This window comes from Nyctereutes procyonoides, unplaced genomic scaffold (assembly GCF_905146905.1).
Source record: "Nyctereutes procyonoides isolate TBG_1078 unplaced genomic scaffold, NYPRO_anot_genome, whole genome shotgun sequence".
NCBI classification, from domain to species: Eukaryota; Metazoa; Chordata; class Mammalia; order Carnivora; family Canidae; genus Nyctereutes; species Nyctereutes procyonoides.
Genome location: NW_026575032.1, coordinates 6,783,192 through 6,808,521, shown reverse-complemented (window position 1 = coordinate 6,808,521; position 25,330 = coordinate 6,783,192). Strand labels below are relative to the sequence as shown.

The window sequence follows — 25,330 nt, the reverse complement described above, 5'->3', positions numbered from 1 at the left end:
TCAGTTCAGGTCATGATCTCAGAGTTGTGAAATGGAGACTTGCCTGGCTCTGGCTCTGGCTGGGAGCCTGCTTGAGTTTCTCTCCATCTCTCCCCCCAGTGAATACACACATAGTGCTCTCTTTCTCTCTCAAATAAATAAATCTTTAAATAAATAACAAAAATAAATTTAAAAATTAAGTGATTTCTCACTATCATCAAATATCCAGGCAAATATTATCTAATTTCCTGTACTGTTTCAATACTTTTTAAGATTTGTTTTGTTTCATACTGTTTTGTTTCACAACTTACTTGACTAAGTTCCTTAAGTCTTTTTTAATCTATAGGCTTTCTGTATTCCTTTTTTTTCCTTACAAATTAAAGAAACTAGGATGTATGTATACTTTATAGTTTCTCACATTTTGGATCTTGCTAATTGAATTCCTGTGGTGGGTTTTTAATTTTTTTTAATTTTTTTTAAGATTTTATTTATTCATTGATGAGACACAGAGAGAAAGAGAGGCAGAGAGACAGGCAGAGGGAGAAGCAGGCTCTATGCAGGGAGCCTGACATGGGACTGGATACCAGGTCTCCTGGATCACGCCCTGGACTGAAGGCGGCGTTAAACCACTGAGCCACTCTGGCTGCCCCGGTTTTGTTTTTGTTTTTTTAACATTTTCCTGTGTTTATTAAATTTCTCAAAAATTGGAACTTAGATCTAGAAGCTTGATGAAATTTGAGTTCAATTTTTTGGCAAGAATATACTTTATATGTGGTATTATGTGCTTATATCAGGAGAAATGTTATATTTTTTTTATCTCATTTTACACTGTTAATGACTATCAATCATTCCTAGATTCATTAATTTAATAGATTATTGTACAGTGCTGGGTTTTAATTCTGTTGTGTCTTTATTTAATTTTTTGGAATATTTTCTTTAGAGAGAATCTTCTCATCACCAACTATTTGTTTATCTTGAGGTACAGTTTGTATAGGAACGACAAGAAGACTATTTCCTTTAATTAACTGATTTTTTAAAATAATGAGTTGGTGCCCTAACATTCTCTAAAAGTAACCAAGAGTATTTTTTTTTTAAGATTTTATTTATTTATTCATGAGAGACAGAGAGAGAGAGGCAGAGACACAGGCAGAGAGAGAAGCAGGCTCCACGCAGGGAGCTCGACATGGGACTCAATCCCAAGTCTCCAGGATCACACCCTGGGCCGAAGGCAGGCACTAAACCGCTGAGCCACTCAGGGATCCCAAGAGTATTTTATTTTAATAAAATATGAATTCATATATTATAACATTTTTATATGTTTTAACCCATTGTCATTACTATTATTTTTTGTGTTCACACTGTTGTGTTTTTGGCCAGCATTTTCAGATTGGCTCAGAGTACCTTTATCTAGATATTAGAAGTACCTGGTAGACTGATAGCTTCTATATTCTCTAGTATGAAAAAAAGTATCCAGGCTTATCTTTTTTTTTTTAATTTATTTATTTGAGAGAAAGAGAGCAGGTATGGGAAGAAGGCCAGAGGGAAAAGCAGGGAGACCATCTGGGGTTTGATCCCAGGACCCTGAAATCATGACCTGAGCCAAAGACAGATGCTTAACTGACTAAGCTATCCAGGCTGCCCTTCCGGGCTCATCTTACACATTTTCTATTCCAGACCTGAAATCTGCTGGTTCTATTTAGTGGAAATTTATATTTAACATTCATATTAAGTGGTATATGACTAAAAGCATCAAGATACTGTATCATAGTTTTTAAAATATTAAAGTAATGAAACTATGTAATACTGTTTTATTTTTAAATTACAGAGTTTCTGTTCTTTAACAGGATTGGCGAGCGTGCTATTCTACTGGGAGGATTCATCGTTGTATGGGTTGGCTTCTTTATCTTGTTACCTTGGGGAAATCACTTTCCCAAGATACAGTGGGAAGGTATAGCCATACATGTTTCTATAATGTTAACCCCTGTTATTCATCTAAAATTAGCAAGTAATGCACTGTACTAATTTTATTTTTATAGATCTACATAATAATTCAATTCCTAATACCACATTTGGGGAAATTATTATTACTCTTTGGAAGTCTCCAAAAGAAGATCACAATGAAGGACCAACTGGTTGCCCAATTGGACAAGCTTGGTGCTTCTACACCCCCATGATCCACCTGGCCCAGTTCCTCATATCAGCTGTGCTCATTGGAATAGGCTATCCATCCTGTAGTGTTATGTCCTATACATTATATTCAAAAATTTTGGGACCAAAACCTCAGGTGAGTCAATTACTCTGATACTGCTATTGCAATTAAATGAAATATAGTTGTAAGCATTCACATTTTTTGCTACCATTCTCTACTTTTACATAAGCTGACTTAGCAGATTTTTATCATATTTAGCACTTTTTTTAAAAAAAAGATTTTATTTTATTTTGGAGAGACAGAGAATAAGTGTGAGAGTGAGGGAAGAGGCAGGGAGAGAGAGAAAGAATCTCAGGCAAAAAATAAAAAATAAAAAAAATAAAAAAGAATCTCAGGCAGACTCTTTGCTGAGTGCAGAGCCTGATGCGGGGCTCAGTTTCACTGCCCTGAGATCATGACCTGAACCCAAAACCAAGAGCCAGACACTTAACTGACTGAGCCACTCAGGTGACCCTCAAGTTTTATTTCTGACTCTTGTTTTTAGTAGAAGTTGTTTAAATGGTCACAAAATGAAAATATTAATTTCTTCTTTAAAAATTACACCAATGGTTTTACATTTTCAGGGCAAAAATTAATGTTTCTATTGAAGTAAGGCAGAGAAAAGAAAATGTTTAATATTGTGTTTTTAAGCTATAATAAACACTTCTGAGTTTTTTAACCTATAAAATTGTTTTTCAAATTTTTAAAATAAAAAAAAAGCATATTATAAAAGCAGATTACAAAAGATAGTTGTAACAAAATTCAAATAGTTTGAAATGTGTACAGTAGAAAATGAAGGCTTCCCTTAGCCTCAACACACTAAAGCTGACCCCTGTTCATTTGTATACTTCTGGACTTTTTTTTTTCTTTTTTTTAAAGATTTTTATTTATTTATTCATGAGAGACACAGAGAGAGAGGCAGAGACATAGGCAGAGGGAGAAGCAGGCTCTTACTCCGTATAAGATCTTGTTCTTTTAAGCAACGGATTAGCAGTCCATTCATTAAATATACCATAATTTAGTTACTTAATCTACCAGTGATGGACCGTTAAGTTATTTTCAATTTGAGGATATTAAAAGTATTGCTGCACAATACATTCTTGGGTAGATTGTAGGGTTATGGTTTGGGGGGTACAGTAGTTGGAAGAGCAACCTTGTGGTATAATGAAAAGTGATATAGTGGAGTCAGCCAAACATGCTTGGACAAGTTATTTGAATTTTCTGAGCTTCAGCTTCCACATTTGTTAAATGGGGATAATAGCAATTGTAGAAATTTGTGAATGTTGGAAACAATATATGTAAAGCACCTAGCAGAGTGTTTGGCAGATAGTAAGTACAAAATAAATGTTAGCCATAAGGATAATTAAAAAATTATATTGTTTCCAGGGCTTCAGGTGACACTGCTTGTCTCTTTATACTACTTTATTTTTCTTAAACTGACTAATCAAATAAGTTTACTGTTTGTTAGTTGCTGTATTTATAGAGAGGCATTTTATATTTAATTTAAAAGTAAAAGATGGAGAAAGTGATTCTTGTGAGTTTATCATAGTTTGGTAATAGTAGTATCATTATTATTAATTTTTGTATCATCCTTATTTTTAAACTAACTAAACCTGAATATCAATCTGCTTCTCCCTCTCCTCTCCCTGCCACAGGGTGTGTACATGGGCTGGTTAACAGCTTCTGGAAGTGCAGCACGGATTCTTGGACCTGTGTTCATCAGCCAAGTGTACACTTCCTGGGGCCCACGATGGGCATTCAGCCTTGTGTGTGGAATAGTGATGCTTACCATCATACTCCTGGGTGTGGTTTACAGAAGGCTTGTTGCTTTTTCTGTAAGGCATGGAAGGATTCAAGAGTAACCTGACACAGGATGCCTGGGTAGTTCAGTGGTTGGGTGTCTGCCTTTGGCTCAGGGCATGATCCCGGAGTCCTGGAATCAAGTCCCACATCGGGCTTCCTGCATGGAGCCTGCTTCTCCCTCTACCTATGTCTCTGCCTCTCTCTCTCTCTGTCTCTCATGAATGAATGAATAAGGTCTTAAAAAAAAAAAAAAAGTAACCTAACACTATGATGGAAAGTACTTGTTGTATGGGACTTCCTCTTCCAAGGCTCTGCTAGATCATTATTATGAGTCAGTTTCCAAAAGTCAGGCTGCAAATATTGTATATTTTTAATTACAAAAACATATATTGAATAATACAGACAATTCTATATGTAATTGTGAACAGTGACCTAATATAAAAACACTGGTTCACAATTTCCTTATTTCAAAAAGATATTCTATTATCGCGTCTCTTTTGGGGTTGCATGAACTCATGAGTGAATGGACAATGGTTTATAAATATGAAGTTGTACTCTTAGCCTGCAGAGGTGTCATGAAAATGAGAAAATATGCAGTGAAACCATAAGGAGAGTTCTGTATGAATTAACTATAACAAAAGAATGAAATTATAGAAATTACCTAAATAGAAGTACCTATGTTTGAAGATACCTACTTTTTATTTATTAAAAAAAAAAAAATGCAGCTTCTATTTTCAGTTTTCCTATGAAATAAAAGTCGTGACTCTTAAATTTTCTATTTACCAGGGCCTGCCATTCTCCCTGACATTCTATAAGTCATTATTTTTAATACTACACCTTTTGTCCTATTTTAGTTCACGATCTCACTAAGTAACCCCTAAGTTAATAGGTAAGCACAAATAATGCTAATATTTGAGCACTAAAGAGGATTAAGAGATCAAGATGAATTACACTACCTTTAATAGGACTAATTACATTTTTCTTTCAGGTACTAATTATTCACTTTCGAAATGTAAGTCAAGTGTGTTGCTATTTATTCAAATTATTGACATTTTCAACTCCCTTAAATTCTGGAGAAAAACTATCACTTTATTTACTTTTCCCATCTTTTGGTAGTGACAAGGAAGACATACAGTTTTTAGACTATGTCTCCGTAGCTATTCAGAACTGTAGAATTTTAAATTTGCATGGGCCATGACAGCCATAATCTAGTTAGGCTAATAAATATTTGTGGTAAAATTGCTTTACTGTAACAATGTACTGAGTTTACTTGAAGTTGGCTAAATCACACTATGTATACATTTCTACCTCTATGTAAGTTGAATACTGATAAGAGGAACTAGTATAGAATTAGGTATACTGATAATCAATATTACCAAAAAATACAAAAATATTTCTAAATATTTTCCAAATGTTTCCTATTCTAAGTTCTGTTTTCAAATCTTAAAGTAAATAAGTAAACACTATAATGTGCACTTTATACTATGTTTGCTATACTCTCTCTTTCTTTCTTTTTTCTTTTATTTTCTTTTTTTTTTCTTTTTGGCTTGACCAACAGAAATTTATTTCTCACAGTTCTGGAGGCTAGAACTCTAAGATCGAGGTTGTCATCAGGGTTGGTTTCTTTTGAGGTCTCCTTGGCTTGTAGATAGATATCTTCTCCCTGTACCTTTTGTTTTTCCAGCTTTATTGAGATATAATTGACATATAACATCGTGTAAGTTTAAGGTGTATAATGCATTGATTTGATGAACTTACATATAGCAAAAAGATTACCACCATAGCATTAGCTAATACCTGTATCCTATCACAGAATTATCATTTCTTTTTTTTGGTGAGAACATTTAAGAGCTACTCTCTTAGCAACTTTAAATTATATAATACACTATTATTAATTGTGATCACCATGTTGTACAGTAAATCCCCAGAACTCACTTAATATAGGAAGTTCTCTGACCAACATCTCCCCATTTCCTCCACCCCCAATCCCTGTTAACCATCATCCAACTCTCTGCCTCTAATAGCTCAGCTCGTTTAGATTTCACATATAAGTGATATCATATAGTATATGTCCCTGTCTTTGTCTTATTTCACTTAGCATAATGACCTCAAGGTCCATCCATGTTGCCACAAATGGAAGGATCTCCTTTCTCATGGCTGATAATATTTCACTACATACGCACATCTTCCTTATCTATTCCTCTGTTGATGGACATCTAAGTGGTTTCCATATTTTGGCTTTGTGAATAATGCTGCAGTGAACATGGGAGTGCAGATATCTCTTTGAAATCCTGCCTCCTCCTTTGGAAATATACCCATAAGAGGGATTGCCACATCATATGGTAGTTTTTAATTTTTTGAGGAACCACCATTCTGTTTTCACAGTGGCTACACCAATTTACATTTCCACCAACAGTGCACAAGGGCCCCCTTTTCTTCACTTCCTCATCAATACTTGCTATTTCTTATATTCTTCATATTAGCCATTGTCACTGGTGTTAAGTGACATCTCATTGTGGTTTTCATTTGCATTTCCTTGAGGATTAGTTGATCTGGAACATCCTTTCATATATCTGATGACCATATGTATGCCCTTTGGAAAAATGTCTTTTCAGATCCTTTGCCCATTTTTTTTAATCTTTTTTTTTTTTTTTAAGTAAGCTCTACACTCAGTGTGGCACTTGAACTCATGACGCCAAAATCAAGAATCTAGTGCTCTATGGACTGAGCTAGCCAGGTGCTCCTCCTCTGCCCATTTTAAAATCAGACTATTTGGCTTTTTGTTATTGAAATTTGCCATACTCATAAATCAAACTTCAGCTTTAATAGAAAGCTTAATCTGACAGAAATCTTGATTAAATTTTAGAGATTGTTTTTACTCGTCTTCATCTCCCATAGCAAGACTCTGCTTTGGTTAGACTTATCAGAGCCATAGCCAGGGGTTTCTGTCTGGTCAAGACCTGGGATCTCTCTTCTTTTATGTTCTGCAGCTCTTTCCTCAGTCTTACATTTTTTGGGTTACTTCTAATCCTAAAAAGTAAACACCCTTGGTTTAGATAGTGTGTACAATAGAAAATAATGGTGATGATGAAACTAATAGTGAACATTTATAGAATTCTTCCCATATTGCAGGCAATATGTAATACAGAGTTTAGTTTTCACAGCAGTCTTATGAAGCAAAGTTACTGTTATGATTCCCATTTTACAGATAAAAGAACAGGCACAGAGAAATTAAGACATTTGTCTAATAAATATCTGTCTTTAGACTCCACACTCTAAACCACTAAATTTGTTAGAGTGGGGAAAGTAGGCCAGAAAGTTGCAAGGCAGTTAATTGCTTATTTTAGTGTAAATTACATGTACTGGTGACTCCTGTTAGCAGAAATATTTGGAAAATATAATATGAAGTCCACTAATTGAGGCTGTTATCTTAGCATAACAGACTGTTTCCATCCAAGAATATGACATAGAGAAGTTGCCCAACTTCCAAAGATTTATAATATCGAATAAAATTCAGCTAAACTATAATTTTACAAAAATGACTAACATCAAAAAAAATGACTAACATCTTTCTTTTTATTGAGTGCTTTCTTTTCTGGATTATACCACCACACATCTTGGCGCAGAAGATGACAAGGAAATGACATAGGGTTGAGGAAAAGGCAGGGGGATAAAGTTTCAGGAAAAAATCACTAGTTGAGGTCTTGAGTGGGTCAAGTGGATTATAAATTGGAAAAGATGATAGGTATGAAAAGCTGCTGAAAATAGTTTGTATTTCAGAAAAAATAAGTTTTTGAAAACCAAAACTTAAAGTGATTTTTATATTTGAAGGGATTTATAACTTCACAAAGCATCTCCATGTTACCTTGCTAAGCTGGCCTACATTTAAACTCTTCCAGTTATCCTGCATAAAGTGAAATAAATCTGTGTATAATATTTGTTTGGGGGAATAAGTATATACTGTTTATCTGCATCTGCTCAAATTCTTGAGATTAACTTATTATGAGAGGATATTTTTTGGTACCTTTTTCGACTACTGCAAATTTATTTGTAATTTAATGTATTTTAACATTGCGAATGTACATTTTCTAATAAAATTATTATGTATATGTGCCATAAGCCTTAAAATTATTTACTCATACTTTCAATATATATTCAAGAGATACCTACTATGTACCAATCACCATGTCAAAATCACAGAGCACCTCCCCTCATGGGACTTACATATTAGCAGGAACATTAGACATTAATTAGTGAAGTGGTTGCACAAATGATTATGTTTAAGGAAAGGGTGATGAGAGAGATGTATAGGGAGCTATGAGGGTGATTAACAGAGGGTCTGAGCTGAACAGGAATGTCAGGGACTGTTTTGCTGAGGAAATAACGGTTAACTGAGGCCTGGTGGAGAGAAAGGTTTGGACTGGTGCATTTCAGGCCAAAGGCATGGCAGGTGCAAAGCCCTGGAGGTGGTAAGATATTAGGGCTTTCATGGAACCACAAATAGATCTAAGGTGGTTAGAGTACAGTGATTGAGAAAGAGTCTTATTAGTTGAGGCTTTAGAGGGACAATTCAAGGTCTTGTAGACCTCGGGTGGTAGGTCTCCAGTGGTAAGAGGTATTCTAACTTTACGCATGGGTGGAGTTAGGAGTCTAAAAAATGTCTTCAAGACTCTAGTTCTACATGCTTGACTTTATTTTCAGGTACTTTCCATTCTGTGGCAGGATGGGCACCAGCAGCTCCAATCTTGCAACATCTTTGTAAGTCACAAGTCCAGAGAAAATTAGCTCAGGCAGAAATATCAGAAGAGGCTCCAACTAGCCAACTTTAGCATATATACCCATCCCTGAACTGCCCAGATGGGCAGGGAATGGAATCCTCTACTAACCCAGGCCTGGATCCTGCGTCCATTCTGGGAATGCAATTTGTATGTGGAAGAGACAGGAGGGGAAGAACCTGGTCAGGCTCGTCTTGATTACATGGACTAAAAAGATTTAAAACTGAATGGAGGAGTTTCCATCAAAGGAAGGTCTGTTGAGCTGACAAACAGATGTTTATCCACTATACCGTCACCTCCTGTTTTCTCATCATTGCAATCGTAGAAAATATTACATGCACCACTGTGGAAAATAGATGAAGTTGCTTGTCCCCAGCTTCTTCAGACAACATAGGCTCCACCAATCAACTCAGCTCTGAATTGGTCAATTTTCCATTTAGGAGTATGTCGCGGCCGGCGCGAGAAGGTCCGGATTCAGGTAACCGAGGGCAAGGGGATGAGAAAGAAACAAGAGACTAAAAGTTCATGGGATAGGAGGTTCCATGCAGCTGATGGCCGCAATGGACAAGCTTTATTTTTGCATGTAGAGTTTATATAGCCTCTGTAAGCAGGCGGCTTATTTCTTTAAGGAGAAGTACATCTCGCGCACAAACATACATTGTTTTTAAGACTGACACCTGTTATTTGTTTAAGCAATAGAGCAGGAAGGCCACATATAGACTAAACAGTGAAGTTTGTTTATTAAGTAATGTCTGCCAAGGTGGTCATGTGTCAGGCCACCTTCTTGCTTGCTTTATGGGAACTTGTCTCGATAACATTTTAAAGGAGAAGCAAATATGTACATTTACTTCCATAAGGGGGAAGAGCTAGGTGCAGCCCCAGCAGGTTGGCCAGGTATGACAAGGAGCCTTTGCTCAACCCAGAACCCTGCCTCACGCCGCAGGACTGCGGGTTGGCTAGGGACGACAAGGAGCTTTGGCTCAACTTGGAACCTTGCCTCGCACTGCGGGACCACTCCCAACAGGAGTATAACGCATTTGTGACATACCAATGTCAGGAAGCATGATACCATATTAGGTATTTTGGATTTAAGAGAAATGGGAAGACATTTAAGGTAATGTGGTCTCTAAAAAAGAAACTTGTGCTCGTAGAAATGTCTGATTCCAGGTGTGGGGTAAAATGAAGTTAAGACATCTTGTGCCAGAAAGCAAGAATGTTCTCAAAGACTACACAAGTCTTGCCAAAAGGACACAGGAGTCAAATAAAGAGACTACTACTGGCCCAAAATAGGGCAGTTAAAGGATTGAAAAGAGTATCTGTAGCTGATTTAAACACAACAAATATGTGAAAATCTATGAGTTAAAAATGGTATTAAAAATAAATGGGCTCCTGGTAGCTCAGTTGAGTGACCAACTCTTGGTTTCACTCAGGTCATGATTTCAGGGTCATGGGATTGAGCCCTCCACTGGGCTCTGAGCTCAATAGGGAGTCTGCTTGAGGTCTCTCCCTGTGTCCTGCCCCACTGCTTGCTCTCTTTCTCTAAAATAAATAGGAGCACCTGGGTGGCTGAGTCAGTTAAGCATCTGCCTTCACTCAGGACATGATCTCTGGGTCCTGGGATCGAGCCTGACTCCTTACTCAGCGGGGAGTCTGCTTCTCCCTCTCCCTCTGCTCATGCTTTCTCCCCCCACCCCTTTCTCTCTGTCAAGTAAATAAATAAAATCTTAAAAAAAAAAAAAAAGCCCTATTAGTCACCTTTGGTTGACTAGGTTGCTAGGGCTTTAAATCTTTATTCTGAAAACCAGAAAATAAAGACTCAAGCATTTATTCTGCTTTTCACATATCTGAACTTGCTGAGGGAAAGTTTTTTCCCATAGAAAAATCCAAGTTAGGAGCACCTGGATGGCTCAGTTGGTTGAGCATCCAACTCCTGATTTTGGCTCAGGTCATGATCTTAGGGTTGTGAGATAAAGCCCCGTGACAGGCTCAGCATGGAATCTGAGGATTCTCTCACCTTCTCCCTTTGCCCCTCCCCCTATTCACCACACTCTCTAAGAAATAAATCGGTTTTTTTTTTTTTTGTTTTTTGTTTTGTTTTGTTTTTTTTTAGTTAAATCCTGTGTGTTTTATTTAAGGCCTGGGTCTGTATTTTCTAGGAGCTCACAGTCTAGTGGGAAGATACATACATGTGCAATTTTAATAATATTGGAAGCACCACAGAGAAAGTATGCACAGTTCTGTAAGCCTAAGGGAGCCAGGGTCTCATTCCACCTAGAGGTGTCAGGTAGGGCTTCTGTGAAGGGAGGAAGGGTAAAAACTCTGAGAGGCTTGATTCTACTACCTCTCCTGAGTCATGTGACCCAGCTCAACCTCCTACCTCTGGTGACTTTTGCCTCATAAGAAATAAATCTTAAAAAGAAAGAATCCAAGCTAATATATACAAAATGAATAATATAAGGATCTCCATTTAGCAACTTCTAGTGAAGTAATAGGGGTAACAATCATCAATGATGGCTAAAACAACTAGGGGAGGGGGTCCCTGGGTGGCTCAGCGGTTCAGCACCTGCCTTTGCCCAGGGTGTGATCCTGGAGTCCCGGGTTCGAGTCCCGGGATCGAGTCCCACATCGGGCTCCCTGCATGGAGCCTACTTCTCCCTCTGCCTGTGTCTCTGCCTCTCTCTCTATCACAAATAAATAAAATCTTTAAAAAAATGAAAATAAAACTAGGTGAGCGTTAATAAAGAACTTTCTGAAGGACTAATGGGCTGACAACACCTGAACCCACTGATTATTCTTAACATCATTGAAAGTGGGTAAATTTTATCTCATGATTTGATGCAGCAGGAAATACATAGCACCACTTATAAAAGTGTTCTTGCCAAAAAAAAAAAAAAAAAGAAATAAACCAGAATATAGTCAAGCCTATAGGTATAAGCTACCAGTTTATAGGAAATTCAGAGAATCTGCAAATTAAATACTACCTCTGGGTACCTAAACCCAGAAGGCAATATATTTTGTAGATCCAGTTTCTTTATTAAAAAAAAAAAAAAAAAAACCAGGACGCCTGGGTGGCTCAGTGGTTGAATGTCTGCTTTTGGCTCAGGTTGTGATCCTGGGGTCCTGGGATCAAGTTCCGCATCGGGCTTCCTGCAGGGAGCCTACTTCTCCCTTTGCCTATGTCTCTGCTTCTCTCTCTTGTGTCTCACATGAATAAACAAATAAACAAAATCTTTAAAAAAATAAATAAGAGATCAAAGAGATGAGAAGAAACTTAAAGATCTTTTTTTGGATCCTGTTTCAAATAAAACAAATGTAAAAGGATCCATTTGAGACATTTGGAGAAATTTGAAACCAAACTCAATATTAGATGATATTAAGGAATTATTGCTAATTCTGAGATGTGAGGTAGTATAATGGTTATGCCTCAAAAAGGCTCTTATCTGTTAAAGATAGATACTGCAGATAGAAGTTAAATGATGTCTGGGATTTGTTTCAAAATACTCTAATGGGGAAAGAGCATCAGAATAGATGAAACAAGATTGGCAAAATATTTGTTGAAGTTGGGTGAAAGATACATGGAGGTTCCTTATACACTTACATGTGTACTAATGCACTTTTAAATTTCCACAATTAATTTAAACTTAATAAAAATCAGCTTTGTATTTTAGAATGATTTGCCTGCACTGTGAAGTATGAGCTGGAATGGGATATAGAGGACATTTATCCTGTTTGTGGCCACTCTTCATTTCCTGACAATTCCTATACATCTGGAGAATTTCTCACACTGAGCCTCTTACATAGAAGCCCAGACTCTCATCTACCCTTGCAGCTAAGGCATGAGCATGTGTTTCTGACTCCTGTGAGGTGTCATAAGGAATTGGGCAAAAAGAGGAAGTGGGCAATGAGAAAAATGGACTTTGGTGATAGAGCAAAGTCAGCTGTCAAATTCTGGAGACAGCACTGGCAGAGCTTCTGGAACCTAGTTCCTTAGCTTTGTCAGCATGGCTGTGGGATCTGTGCCAAGCGGCTGTGGCAGGTGTCTTTTCTGGGGCAGCTCCTACATTCAGAGATTCAGGCATTGGTCCTAACTGCAAAGCTTGAATCTGTCCATTCTAGAGGTTCTATGTACAAATAACCTTTAATAAGTGTATTCTCTGCTTGACCTAACTAGATTAGATTCAAGTGTTTGCACCTAAAAACTCTGATACAGGAGGCAATAGCAGATGTTTGGAGACAAGCAGTGGTTTAGATGAGTAATGCTGGCGACTCAGACTAGGGACGTGGCAGTGGAACTGGGATTTGAAAGCACAGCATATAAAATATATTTTAGAAGTAGAGGTGACAAGGATTAGTTGATTAAATAAGGCAAAAGAAGGTGTTAAGAATGACTTCTGGGATTCTGATGCAAACAGCTGGAAATACAAGTGCCATTTAACAGAATAAATACTGAGGAGGAAACAAGAAAATAGTACAGTTGAATTAAATGATATTCTTATAGACAAGAGAGGCAAGCAAGATATAGGCCCATAAAACACAGTAAAACTGAATATCATAAAATGAGCAGAAAGAAATTATGAAATAATGGAAACTTGAAAACAAGAACATAAATCATAATTAGAAATGAGGCAATTCTTTAGTGAAATTGAGAAATAAGAGAATAGGAAGATATGAAAATGTTTCTTATTCAGGAAAGAATAAGAAATTTAAAAAATGATCTCAACATGAAGGCCAAATTAGAAAAAAACACAAGAATAAAGAAGATGCCATAGATAATTTCATAAGGGAAATAAAAGAAAAAGGAAAATTAAAATAACAGAAATAGGGATGCCTGGGTGGCTCAGCGGTTGAGCTTCTGCCTTTGGCTCAGGGTGTGATCCCAGGGTCCTGGGATCAAGTCTCACATGGGGCTCCCTGCATGGAGCCTGCTTCTCCCTCTGCCTCTCTCTGTGTGTGTATCTCTCATGAATAAATACATAAAATCTTAAAAAAAAATTTTTAATAAAAAAATAAAATAACAGAAATAGAGATAAAAATGATTCTGGGGGGAATCCCTGGGTGGCGCAGCGGTTTAGCGCCTGCCTTTGGCCCGGGGCGCGATCCTGGAGACCCGGGATCGAGTCCCGCGTCGGGCTCCCGGTGCATGGAGCCTGCTTCTCCCTCTGCCTGTGTCTCTGCCTCTCTCTCTCATTCTGTGTGACTATCATAAATAAATAAAAATTTAAAAAAATGATTCTGGGGGCAGCCCTGGTGGCTCAGTGGTTTAGTACAGCCTTCAGTCCAGGGCATGATCCTGGAGACCCGGGATCGAGTCCCACGTCGGGCTCCCTGCATGGAGCCTGCTTCTCCCTCTGCCTGTATCTCTGCCTCTCTCTCTCTCTCTCTCTCTCTGTGTGTGTGTCTCTCATGAATAAATAAATAAAATCTTTTAAAAAAATGATTCTGGAGCAAGTGATGGGTATAAAAACTAAGCACAGATAACGTATATAGTAGAAGTCTAAAGAAAACCAAAGCAATGGAACAGAACAAATTCTACAAACTATAAGAAAAATTTGCTAAAATAAAACTCAAACATAGATATGAAAAGGGCATACCAAGTACCTGAGAAATTGACTCAGAATGGTCTACTGTCAAATACTCCATTAAAAATCTTGGATTGTTTTGCTTAGCATAATACCCTCTAGGTCCATCCACATTGTTGTAAATGGCAAGATTTCATTCTTTTTGATAGTTCTATTGTAAATACATACCACTTCTTTATCCATTCATCTGTCGGACATCTGGGCTCTTTCCATAGTTTGGCTAGTGTGGACATTGCTGCTATAAACATTGCGATGCAGGTGCCCTTCAGATCACTACATTTGTATCTTTGAGGTAAATCCTCAGTAGTGCAATTGCTGGGTCATAGGGTAGCTCAATTTTCTACTTATTGAGGAATCTCCAGACTTTTCCAGAGTGGCTGCACCAGTTTATATTCCCACCAGCAATGTAAGAGGGTTGCCTTTTCTCTGCATCCTTGCCAACATTTGTCATTTCCTGTGTTGTTCACTTTAGCCATTCTGACTGGCGTGAGGTGGTATCTCATTGTGATTTTGATTGTATTTCCCTGATGCTGAGTGATGTTGAGCATTTTTTCATGTTTGTTGGCCATTTGAATGCCCTCTTTGGAGAAATGTCTGTTCATGTCTTCTGCCCATTTCATGTCTGGATTATTTTGTTCTTTAGGTATTGAGTTTGAAGTTCTTTATTGATTTTGGATACTAGCCCTTTATCTGATAAAACATTTGCTAATATCTTCTTCCATTCTGTAGGTTATCTTTGATTTTGTCAACTGTTTCCTTTAGCTGTGCAAAAGCTTTTTAAATGGTTGCTGGAGGGGAGGGGGATGGGGGATGACATAACTAGGTGATGGGCATTAAGGAGGGTATGTGATGTAATGGGTATTGGGTGTCATATGCAACTGATGAATCACTGAACACTACCTCTGAAACTAATAGTACATTATATGTTAGTCAAATTTAAATAAAATAAGATAAATTTTTAAAAGTACTGGATTAAAAAAAAAGTGGGTACAAGTCAAAATGGCTAAGTCACGTAGAAAGAAAGGAAATCAGATTGCAATCAGACTTTGTGATGATACTTTATGCCAGAAGTCAGTGGATTAACACATTTAAGATACTTTAAAGAAAGGCAGTGTGATTCATCTATTTTTTTTTTTTTTAGTCAAGCTGACCTTCAAGTATAACGTTCATAAACTATCACGAAGAACCAAAGGGATATTGTTTTCATGAGCTGTGGACAAATTTCAAACAACCGAGATGACAAGAGACAATTCAGCATAAGGAATGGTGATGAGCATTTTATATATTATCTCTAGAACTAAAACTAAATGATGGAAATAAAGGTGACAGAATTATACATAATGGTTATAGGTTCTGATGATGTAGGTATAGTAAAATTATCCAGAAACTGTGGATGAATAGAGTAGAATAAGCTTGCTGTTAGCTGTATTGTTATTTATTGGAAATGGAAGGATATTACTTTATTTCTTTTAATTTTATTTATTTATTCAGAGAGAGAGAGAGAGAGAGAGAGAGAGAGAGGCAGAGACACAGCCAAAGGGAGAAGGAGGCACCATGCAGAAAGCCCAACGTGGGACTCGATCCAGGGTCTCCAGGATCACACCCTGGGCTGCAGGCGATGCTAAACCACTGCGCCACCGGGGCTGCCCAGGATATTACTTTAAATGTTAGAGGGAAAGAAGAGAGAAGAACTTGTGAGATAATTTTAATATTGCTTGTGTTAGAGAACTAATATAGGCAGTATGTAAAATTAAGGAAATCAAGGATATTATAAAAAGGTAGTAATAGAGGTAACCAGTAGAATAAGAACACAAGTTCCCTAAATACCAGACATACAACAATGGAAGAGCTTATAAAAGAAACCACAAAATGAAAAATTACACACATATACATAGAAGGCATATAAAAATAGATATAAAACAGAAGAGCAAACAAATCAGTCATATCAATAAGTGAAAATAGTATGAACTCATCTTTTATAAGAAAAAAAGATTTTCATCTTTTTGCTGACAAATCCAACACTAAGATGTGTACAAGAGACATTCCTCAAACAAGCACAGAAAAATTAAAAGTAAAATGTAGGGCAGCCTGGGTGGCTCAGCGGTTTAGCGCCGGCTTCAGCCCAGGGCGTGATCCTGGAGACCATGGATCGAGTCCCACATGGGGCCCCCTGCATGGAGCCTGCTTCTCCCTCTGCCTGTGTCTCTAACTGTCTCTCTCTCTCTCTGTCTCTCATAAATAAATAAATAAAATCTTTAAAAAAAAGTAAAATGCTAAGTATAGATATTCTAGACCAAAGAAATTAAAAGAAAGCAGAGATCAACATCTTGATCTCACAAGGTGGAAATTCAAGCAAAAAGTATCAAAAGGCAACAAAGGATACCTTATTATGCTCAGTGTTACAATCACAAAAATGTTATTAATATTTGTGTAATTAATAAGACATTAATACCTATTATTATAAAGCAGAAACTATAAGAAATGCTGTTTCACCACAATAAAAAATTAAAGAATACCTATGAGTTCACAAATATACCAAAAACAAAAACCTTATTAGTTACTTTTGGTTGTTTCTAGAGCACAAACTCTTTTTATTCTGAAAACTAGAAAATAAAGGAAAAAATTAAGCATTAAGCCAGACTTTTCTGTATCTTCTTTATTCCTGGTTAACCTGATAATAACAGAAAATTCAGAAAGAATGATAGAATTAGAAATGTCATCACTTTGTAAAACCTAATGAAATCATGAATCTAGGTAATGATCATTATTAAGAGTGGAAAAGTCATAGGAAACTATAATGCACAGGTCCTGAATCCACTAATCAATTTTAGTATCACAAAAAAGAGGCACCAAGTTATTATACATTCCCAGTAGTAAAAACAGTACCAGTTAAGAACTATTCTGGTCCTCCCCCCTTTTCCTCTAACACCCACCCCAACCAAACCTAAATCTAATCCTGTTTCTAGATCTTTTGGAAAATTCAGAAGATTCATAGTAAATGATACCATTGGGATGCAATCTATTGATTCTAGAAGTTGAGAAATGCTACAGAACAAATTACTGTTTCACTAACAAATAAATGGCAGAAAATATGGTAGAAATAGGAGTAAATAAAAGATTAAAATATGGGGCACCTGGGTGGCTCAGTTGGTTAAGTATCTACCTTCAGCTCAGGTCATGATCCCACTTTCCTGGGATCCTGGGATCGAGCCTCCCTCCTCAGTGGGGAGCCTGCTTCTCCCTCTCTCTCTGCTGCTTGTGCAAGCACCCTCTCACTCTGTCAAATAAAATCTTTAAAAAAATAAAAGATTAAAATGCTAAGTGAAGTAAGTCAGAGAAAGACAAATACTTTATGAGCTCGCTTATATGTGGAATCGAAAAAACTGAACTCAGAAATAGAACAAATTGATGATTACCAGAGGCAGGGATGAGGGGCCCTGGGGGTTGGGGTGGGGAAGGAAGATGGGAGCTATGAGTAAAGGTGGTTAAAGAGTAAAAACTTCCAGTTACAGGAAAAATAAATCCTGGGGATGTAATGTTTCAGCATGATAACTATACACAACTTTCAAATATACAACAATACTGTATATGTGGAGTTTGCTAAGACAGTAGATATTAACAGTTCTCATCACAAATGGCTGCCCTTGTGGCAAGCTTAGCATAATGTGTAGAGAGTAGTTGAATCACCACCGCTCTACACCTGAAACAAATGTAACATTGGTATCAAGTATATCCAAAAAAATGTTTTTAAATAAATACACACAGGGATCCCTGGGTGGCGCAGTGGTTTGGCGCCTGCCTTTGGCCCGGGCCGCGATCCTGGAGACCCGGGATCGAATCCCATGTCGGGCTCCCGGTGCATGGAGCCTGCTTCTCCCTCTGCCTGTGTCTCTGCCTCTCTTTCTCTCTCTCTCTCTTCCTCTCTCTCTCTCTCTCTCTCTCTGTGACTATCATAAATAAAACAAAAAAAAAATTAAATAAATACACACACACCACAAGGTTCTCAAAGACAAAAATTTTAACTTTGTGATGTTACTACTGTTAACTAAACTTGGGATAATCATTTTTGTGTACAACCTTTATCTACCTTCCTTGTGGATAAAGAAATACTAGGGGGTGGGGAGTTAAAGATGGCAGAGGATCCTTGAATTTGCCTCCTCCTTGGAACATAGCTGGATCGACATTTAACTATTTCAAGCAACTAAGAATAAGATCTGAGTGTTAAGGAAACCATCTGCATCGTTGGAGGGAAAGAACCTGGCAGAAGCAAGGTGTGGAGCCTGAACTGGGAGAGAGGAAAGTGGTGCAGCTGCAAAGGGGAGGAGGCCTTTTCCTGGAGCAAGGTCAAGGAGAAGAAGAAAGTGGGAGAGAGCACAGCTTGTTGGAATCTCATTATAAGCCATGGCGAGATCACCTGGGCCACACAGGGAGCTCCCTTCCCTGGACTGTATTTGGAAGTGGGTATTTTGCTTCTCTGAAGACAGAAGGCCAGGTGGGAGCCATCGAGTGGCGCTCAACAGCAGGGTCAGCATTGCGTGCGGAGGGCAGAAAACCTCTTCACCACCCTTTGCTGGAGCCACATTGGCTTAAACCTTTGTGTGTGCACAGAGGAGCTGCTTTTCTGCAGCAGATCTGAGCAGACAGGAGCAGACTGCAGATAACCTGGTCACCAATTTTCGTTATCTGCCACAATAGATTTAAGCTTCTGTGATGGCTCTTCCGAGACAGATGGGAGTAGGGGACTGAGATGCGAACAAATGGCTGATAAACTGAGCATTAAAATAAACTCTAGCCTCTGCGTGTGCACTGTGCCACTGCTTTTTGGGAATGGGATGGTGCTGGGCATGCCCTGAGCCTCTCCTCCTGGGGACAGAAGTGGGCTGCATCTTACCAGGCTTCTAAAACTTGGGAGTTTTGAATCCCAGTCACTGGCCAGAGATAAAATACAGAAGATCCGTGGCTCCAGGCATGTCAATGGCCTGGGCACAGACCCGTTAAAGGCAGGGAAGTGAGGAGAGCCTGGTACACAGATTGTTTGCTTTTCCAAAAGGAAAAGCAATGGCCTTGAGTTCCCTTCCCCGGGGACAAGAGTGTGGGGTGATGCCAAATTATCCCCCCACCTCTAACTCCCCCACCGCCTCCCAGCACAGTCTGACTTCAGAGAGAAACACAGCGCCTCCAGTGGACACTGAAGTCCCCTACACTAAACCTCACCACCCTGCACGTGGCAGGGGCATCTTTACAAGGGCAAGTCAGCTTGTGAGGCCTTTCTCAGAAGACCAACGTAAGGCCCTCGCATCTACTAAGTCTACTGATAAAGAATGCTCCAATACTCAGCTTCTGGTGGAAATAGGACCAGACTTGCTTTTTTTTTAATTTTAGTTTTTTTTTTTAAAGATTTTTTTTAAAAAAATTTATTTATGATAGTCAGAGAGAGAGAGAGAGAGAGAGAGAGAGAGAGAGGCAGAGACATAGGCAGAGGGAGAAGCAGGCTCCATGCACCGGGAGCCCGATGTGGGATTCGATCCATGGTCTCCAGGATCGCGCCCTGGGCCACCAACTTAAAGGTCCAAACACTCTCCACTACAAGCAAGGAGGAACTTCATAGAGGAAGGTCCAGTGGGAAAGAGCAGCCAAAACACAACAGCAAGACATACACAGCATATACTAGAAACAGTTCCTGAAGTTTTTGTTATTATTTTGTTGTTATTTTTCTTTTTCTTTCATCCTTTCTTTTCTGGACAAAATGATGAGTTGGAGAAGTTCACCCCAAAAGAAAGAAGAGGAGGTAGTACTCACTGCCAGGGATTTCATCAATATGAAAATAGGTGAGATGCCTGAACTAGCATTTAAAACAACAATTATAAAGATCCTAGCTGAAAAAAAAAATAAAGATACGAGCTGGGCTTTAAACAAGCATAGAAGATACTAGAGGATACCTTACTGTAGAGATAAAAGAACTAAAATCTACTCAAGCCAAAATTAAAAATGTTATTACCAAGATGCAGTCCCTAATGGAGCCTTTAAAAACGAGGATGAATGAGGCAGACAAGCGAGACAGTCATATAGAAGATAGAATGATGGAAAATAAGGAAGCTGAAAAGAAGAAAGAATAGTAGTAGCACTTAAACTACTCACTACTGGAGCATGAAGGGTGACTTAGAGAACTCTATTTCATAAAATGAAATAATATCTGGATGATAGGGATCCCAGAGATGAGTGGGAGAAAGGGACAGGCTTATTTGAACAAATTATAGCTGAGAACTCCCCAAATCTGGGGAAGGAAAACAGGTATTTCAAGTCTAGGAGACACAGAGAACCCCCCTCAAAATCAATAAAAATAAGTTAACATCTCAACATATAATAGTGAACCTTGCAAATTTCAAAGATAGCGAAAATTCTGGAAAGCAGCCTGGGACAGGGGTCCCTTAACTTACAAGGGTAGACATCTAAGGCTGGCAGCAGACCTGTTTAGAGACCTAGCAGGCCAGAAAGGACTGGCATGATATATTCAGCATGCTTAATGGGAAGATAATGAAGCCAAGAATACCTTATCCAGCAAGATGTCATTCAGAATAGGAGAGATAAAGAGTTTCCACGGACAAACAAAAACCAAAGGAATTTATGAATCCTAAACCGGCCTTTTAGAAATATTAAGGAGACCCTTTGAGTAGGAAACAGAAACCAAAAGTGACAAAGACTAGAAAGGGACAGGAATTTTACAGGTAATATGATGGCACTAAATTTGTATCTTTCAATAGTTACTCTGAATGTAAATGGACAAAATGCCCCAATCAAAAGACAGGGTATCAAAATGGATAAAAAAAAATAGGACTCATCTATATATGTTGCCTTTAAGAGACTCATTTTAGATCCAAAGACACCTCCAGATTTAAAGTGAGGGGATAGAGGACCATTTATCATGCCAACGGACATCAAAAGAAAGCTGGAGCAGCCGTCCTTATATCAGACAGACTACCTTTTAAACCAAAGGCTGTGACAAGAGATGATGAAGGACACTACATCATAAATAAAAGGGTCTATCTATCCAACAAGAAGTTCTAACAGTTGCAAATATTTATACCTCTAATGTGAGAGCAGCCAAATATGTAAACCAATTAATAACAGAATTAAAAAACTCATTGATAATAATACAATAATAGTAGGGGACTTTAATACCACACTCACAACAGGGGACAAATCTTTAAGCTGAAGATCAACAAGGAAAGAAGGGCTTTGAATGAAACACTGGACCAGAGGGACTTCACAGATTCAGAACATTTCATCCTAAAGCAGCAGAATACATATGCTTCTTGAGTGCACATGGAACATTCTGCAAAATAGATCACACACTGGGTGGGTCACAAATCAGGTCTCAACGAATACAAAGAGATTGAGATTATATGATGCAGATTTTCAGAACACAATGGTTTAAAACTTGATGTCAACCATGAAAAATATTTTGGAAGAAACACAAACACACGGAGGTTAAGGAGCATTCTACTAAAGAATAAGTGGGTCAAACAAAAAAAAATTAAGGAAGACACAAAGAAATGGAAAAACATTCCACGCTCATGCACTGGAAGAACAAATTTTGTTAAAATGTCTATATTACCCAAAGCAATCTGCAATGCAATCTCTATCAAAATACCATCAGCATTTTTCACAGAGCTAGAACAATCCCAGAGCTAGAACAAACAATCTGTACAGAACCACAAAAGATCCCAAATAGTCAAAGTAATGTTGAGAAAGAAAAACTGGAGGTATCAGAATTCTGGACTTCAAGCTGTATTACAAAGCTGTAGTGATCAAGACAATAGGGTCCTGGCACAAAAATACACACAGATCAATGGAAGAGAATGGAGAACCGAGAAATGGACCCTTAACTCTATGGTCAACTAATCTTTACAAATCAGGAAACAATATCCAGTGGAAAAAAGATGGTGTTGGGAAAACTGGACAACAACATGCAGAAGAATGAAACTGAATCACTATCTCACACCATAAATAAAATAAACTGAAAGTGATTGAAAAAATCCATGAAAATGCTAGAGAAGAGCAGACAGCAACCTCTTTGACCTCAGCTGCAGCAACTTCTTGACAGACATATCTCCAAAGGCAAGAGAAACAAAAACAAAAACTGGACTACTGGGACTTCAAGGTAAAAAGATCTTACACAGCAAAAGTCAACAAAACTAAAAGGCAACCTATGGAATGTCAGAAGATAATTGCAAATGCTTTATCAGATAAAGGGTTAGTATCCAAAATCAATAAAGAACTTATCAAATGCAATACCCAAAAAACTTAGTCAAGAAATGGGCAGAAGACATTAACAGCCATTTCTTCAAAGAAGGCATACAAATGGTCAACAAACCACATGAAAAAATGCCCAACATCACTAGGCATCAGGGAAATAGAGATAAAAACTATGATGAGATACCATATCACACAGTCAGAATGGTTAAAATGAACAAGTCAGGAAGCAACAGATGTCAGTGAGGATGCAGAGAAAGGACAACCTTCTTACACTGCTGGTGGGAATATAACCTGGTACAGCCACTCTGGAAAACAGTATGGAGGTTCCTCAAAAAGTTGAAAGTAGTGACCCAGCAATTGCACTACTAGGCACTTATCTAAAAGTTATAAACATAGTGATTCAAAGAGGCACCTGCACCACAGTGTTTATAGCAGCAATTTCCACAATAGCCAAACTATGGAAAGAGCCCAGATGTCCATTATCCATCATCCACAGATGAATGGACGAAGATGAGGTACATATTTACAATGGAATATTAGCCATCAAAAAGAATGAAATCTTGCCATTTACAATGACATCGATGGAAATAGTATTATGCTCAGTAAAATAAGTCAGTCAGAGAAAGACAAATACCATATGATTTCAGTCATATGTAGAATTTAAGAAACAAAACAGATGAACATAGGGGAAGGGAAGAAAAAATAAGATGAAAATAGAGAGGGAGGCAAACAATAAGAGATGCTGAACTCTAGGAAACAAACTGAGGGTTGCTGAGGGGAGATGGGTGGGAGGAAGGAGTAGTTGGGTGATGGGCATTAAGGAGGGCACCTAATGTCATGAGCACTGGGTGTTACATGCAACTGATGAATCACTAAATTCTACCCCATAACTAATAAACAGTGTATGTTAATTAAGTTGAATTTAAATAAAGAATTTTTAAAAATACTATGCAGAACTTAAAAAGCAGTATCTGTAAAGGAAGTCTATGAAATTGGACATTTAGAAATTTTTGCTTATCAAGACATACTAAGAGAGTGAGAGCCTGGAATAGTAAAGACATTTGCCACATGTCAATAGGCAAAGGATACATATCCTGAACTCTTCATAATCACCAAGAAAAAGCCAGACAACCCAAGAGAAAAAAATAGGTAGAAGACATAACAGGCACTTCATGAAAGATGAATATCTAATAACTATGTAAGATTCCAGCCTCTTTAGTAATTAGGGAAATGCATATTAAAACCACAATGATCACTATTCTACACTTGTCAAATGGCAAAAACTTTAATAGATTGTAACACCAAGTAATGATGGGAGTGTGGAACAATATAAACTCTTATATGTTACAGGTGGAAGTGTAAAAAAATTAGGCATTATCTCCTAACATTTGAGATGCACCAATATTAAAGTCCAGCATATTCAGTTCTGAGTAAAACTCTAGAGAAACTTGTGTGCATATGCACTAAAACACTGTCATACCAATACTGTTTTTATAGCCAAAATCTGGAAACAATATATTCATCAGCAGCATAATGGATGAAAAAAATTACAACATATTTTATTTATATAGTGGAAATGCTATATACATAGTCACCAGTCCAGATAGGAAAAGGAAATCAGAGGGCTCCAGAGAGCTGTATTCAAAGGGAGGGGAAAAAGGAAACAAAAACTACAGATAATCAGATGTGTTTGACCTAACAAAGGAACTCCAAAAAAAAACACAGTTGTTCAAGAAATGTAATTCTAATGTGGTACATAGTTCAGCTATGAATGTTTTCATAGTCATGATAATGTAAAGTGAATATTAATAAACCACTACTGTACCCTCTCAAAGAAAATCAGTATGAAGAGTAAAAGAGGTTAAAGGAAACTCAATCTCAAAGAAGGCAGGAAAGGGGAAAAAAGGAAGGAAACAATAGGTATGTGGTACAAAGCACAAAAGAAACTGGTAGACATAAATACAATTGAACTATAATGCCAGTAAACATATCAGAAATGATAATAAATATGAACATGGTGGACTACAGAGGTTATCAGATTGGATTAAAAAACAAAATGCAGCTATGTGGTATGTATAAGAGAAGTACCTGAGACAAAGGTACATTCAGACTGAAAGAGATGACAAAAAATACACCTAAGTGAAGTCTGTAAAAGGAAAATGTATTTAGCCTTCAAAATTAAGCTAGAAATTTCTTTAAATACTTCCATCTTTTGAGGGAAATTCTTCTTTCTTATATTTTTTTCCCTAAAAGAAGGGCTTACATGATTTTCCTCCTGAAATTGGATTACCAATGTACTAAAATGTGTTACTTCTAAAGGATATTGCTAAATTACTTTTCATTAATTTAACACCTGAAAGTGTCCTGTTCCTCTTAGCAAGCACTATTTTATTATTTTTTACCAATCTCTTTGATAACAGGATATGATTTTAATTTTGCGTTTCTCCAACCATAAATGTGGTGAGCATATATTTCCTTTTGATTCAGTATATGTATTTCTGTCTTTGTGAATTATCTGCTCCTATCTTTTGTCCATATTTCTATCGGGTTGTCTTTTTCTTATTAACTATGCAATTTATGTTGCAAATTGTTTTTCTACTCATTGGCTTTGGCAAAAACATCCAAAACAATGTTGAATAACTATGGCATTAAATAATCCTGTCTACTAGATGGAATTACCTCAAATGTTTCTAATTCTAAAAAATAGCAGGAAACATTAGGTTAAACAGTCTTTATCTTATTTATAGTTT

General features: G+C 37.5%; 1 protein-coding gene across 2 annotated transcripts in view; it reads left to right on the top strand.

The window, feature by feature from the left end:
• The window catches only part of MFSD8 (major facilitator superfamily domain containing 8), a 41,579-nt gene extending 33,507 nt beyond the window's left edge, over positions 1 to 8,072 (top strand). For both annotated transcript variants that reach the window (XM_055317036.1, XM_055317037.1), the window contains 3 exons: positions 1,824 to 1,927; positions 2,016 to 2,263; positions 3,823 to 8,072. In XM_055317036.1, the coding sequence (XP_055173011.1) occupies positions 1,824 to 1,927; positions 2,016 to 2,263; positions 3,823 to 4,029 (559 nt within the window). In that variant the 3' untranslated portion in view covers positions 4,030 to 8,072. The remainder of the gene's footprint in view (positions 1 to 1,823; positions 1,928 to 2,015; positions 2,264 to 3,822) is intronic.
• Positions 8,073 to 25,330: the final 17,258 nt, after the last annotated feature.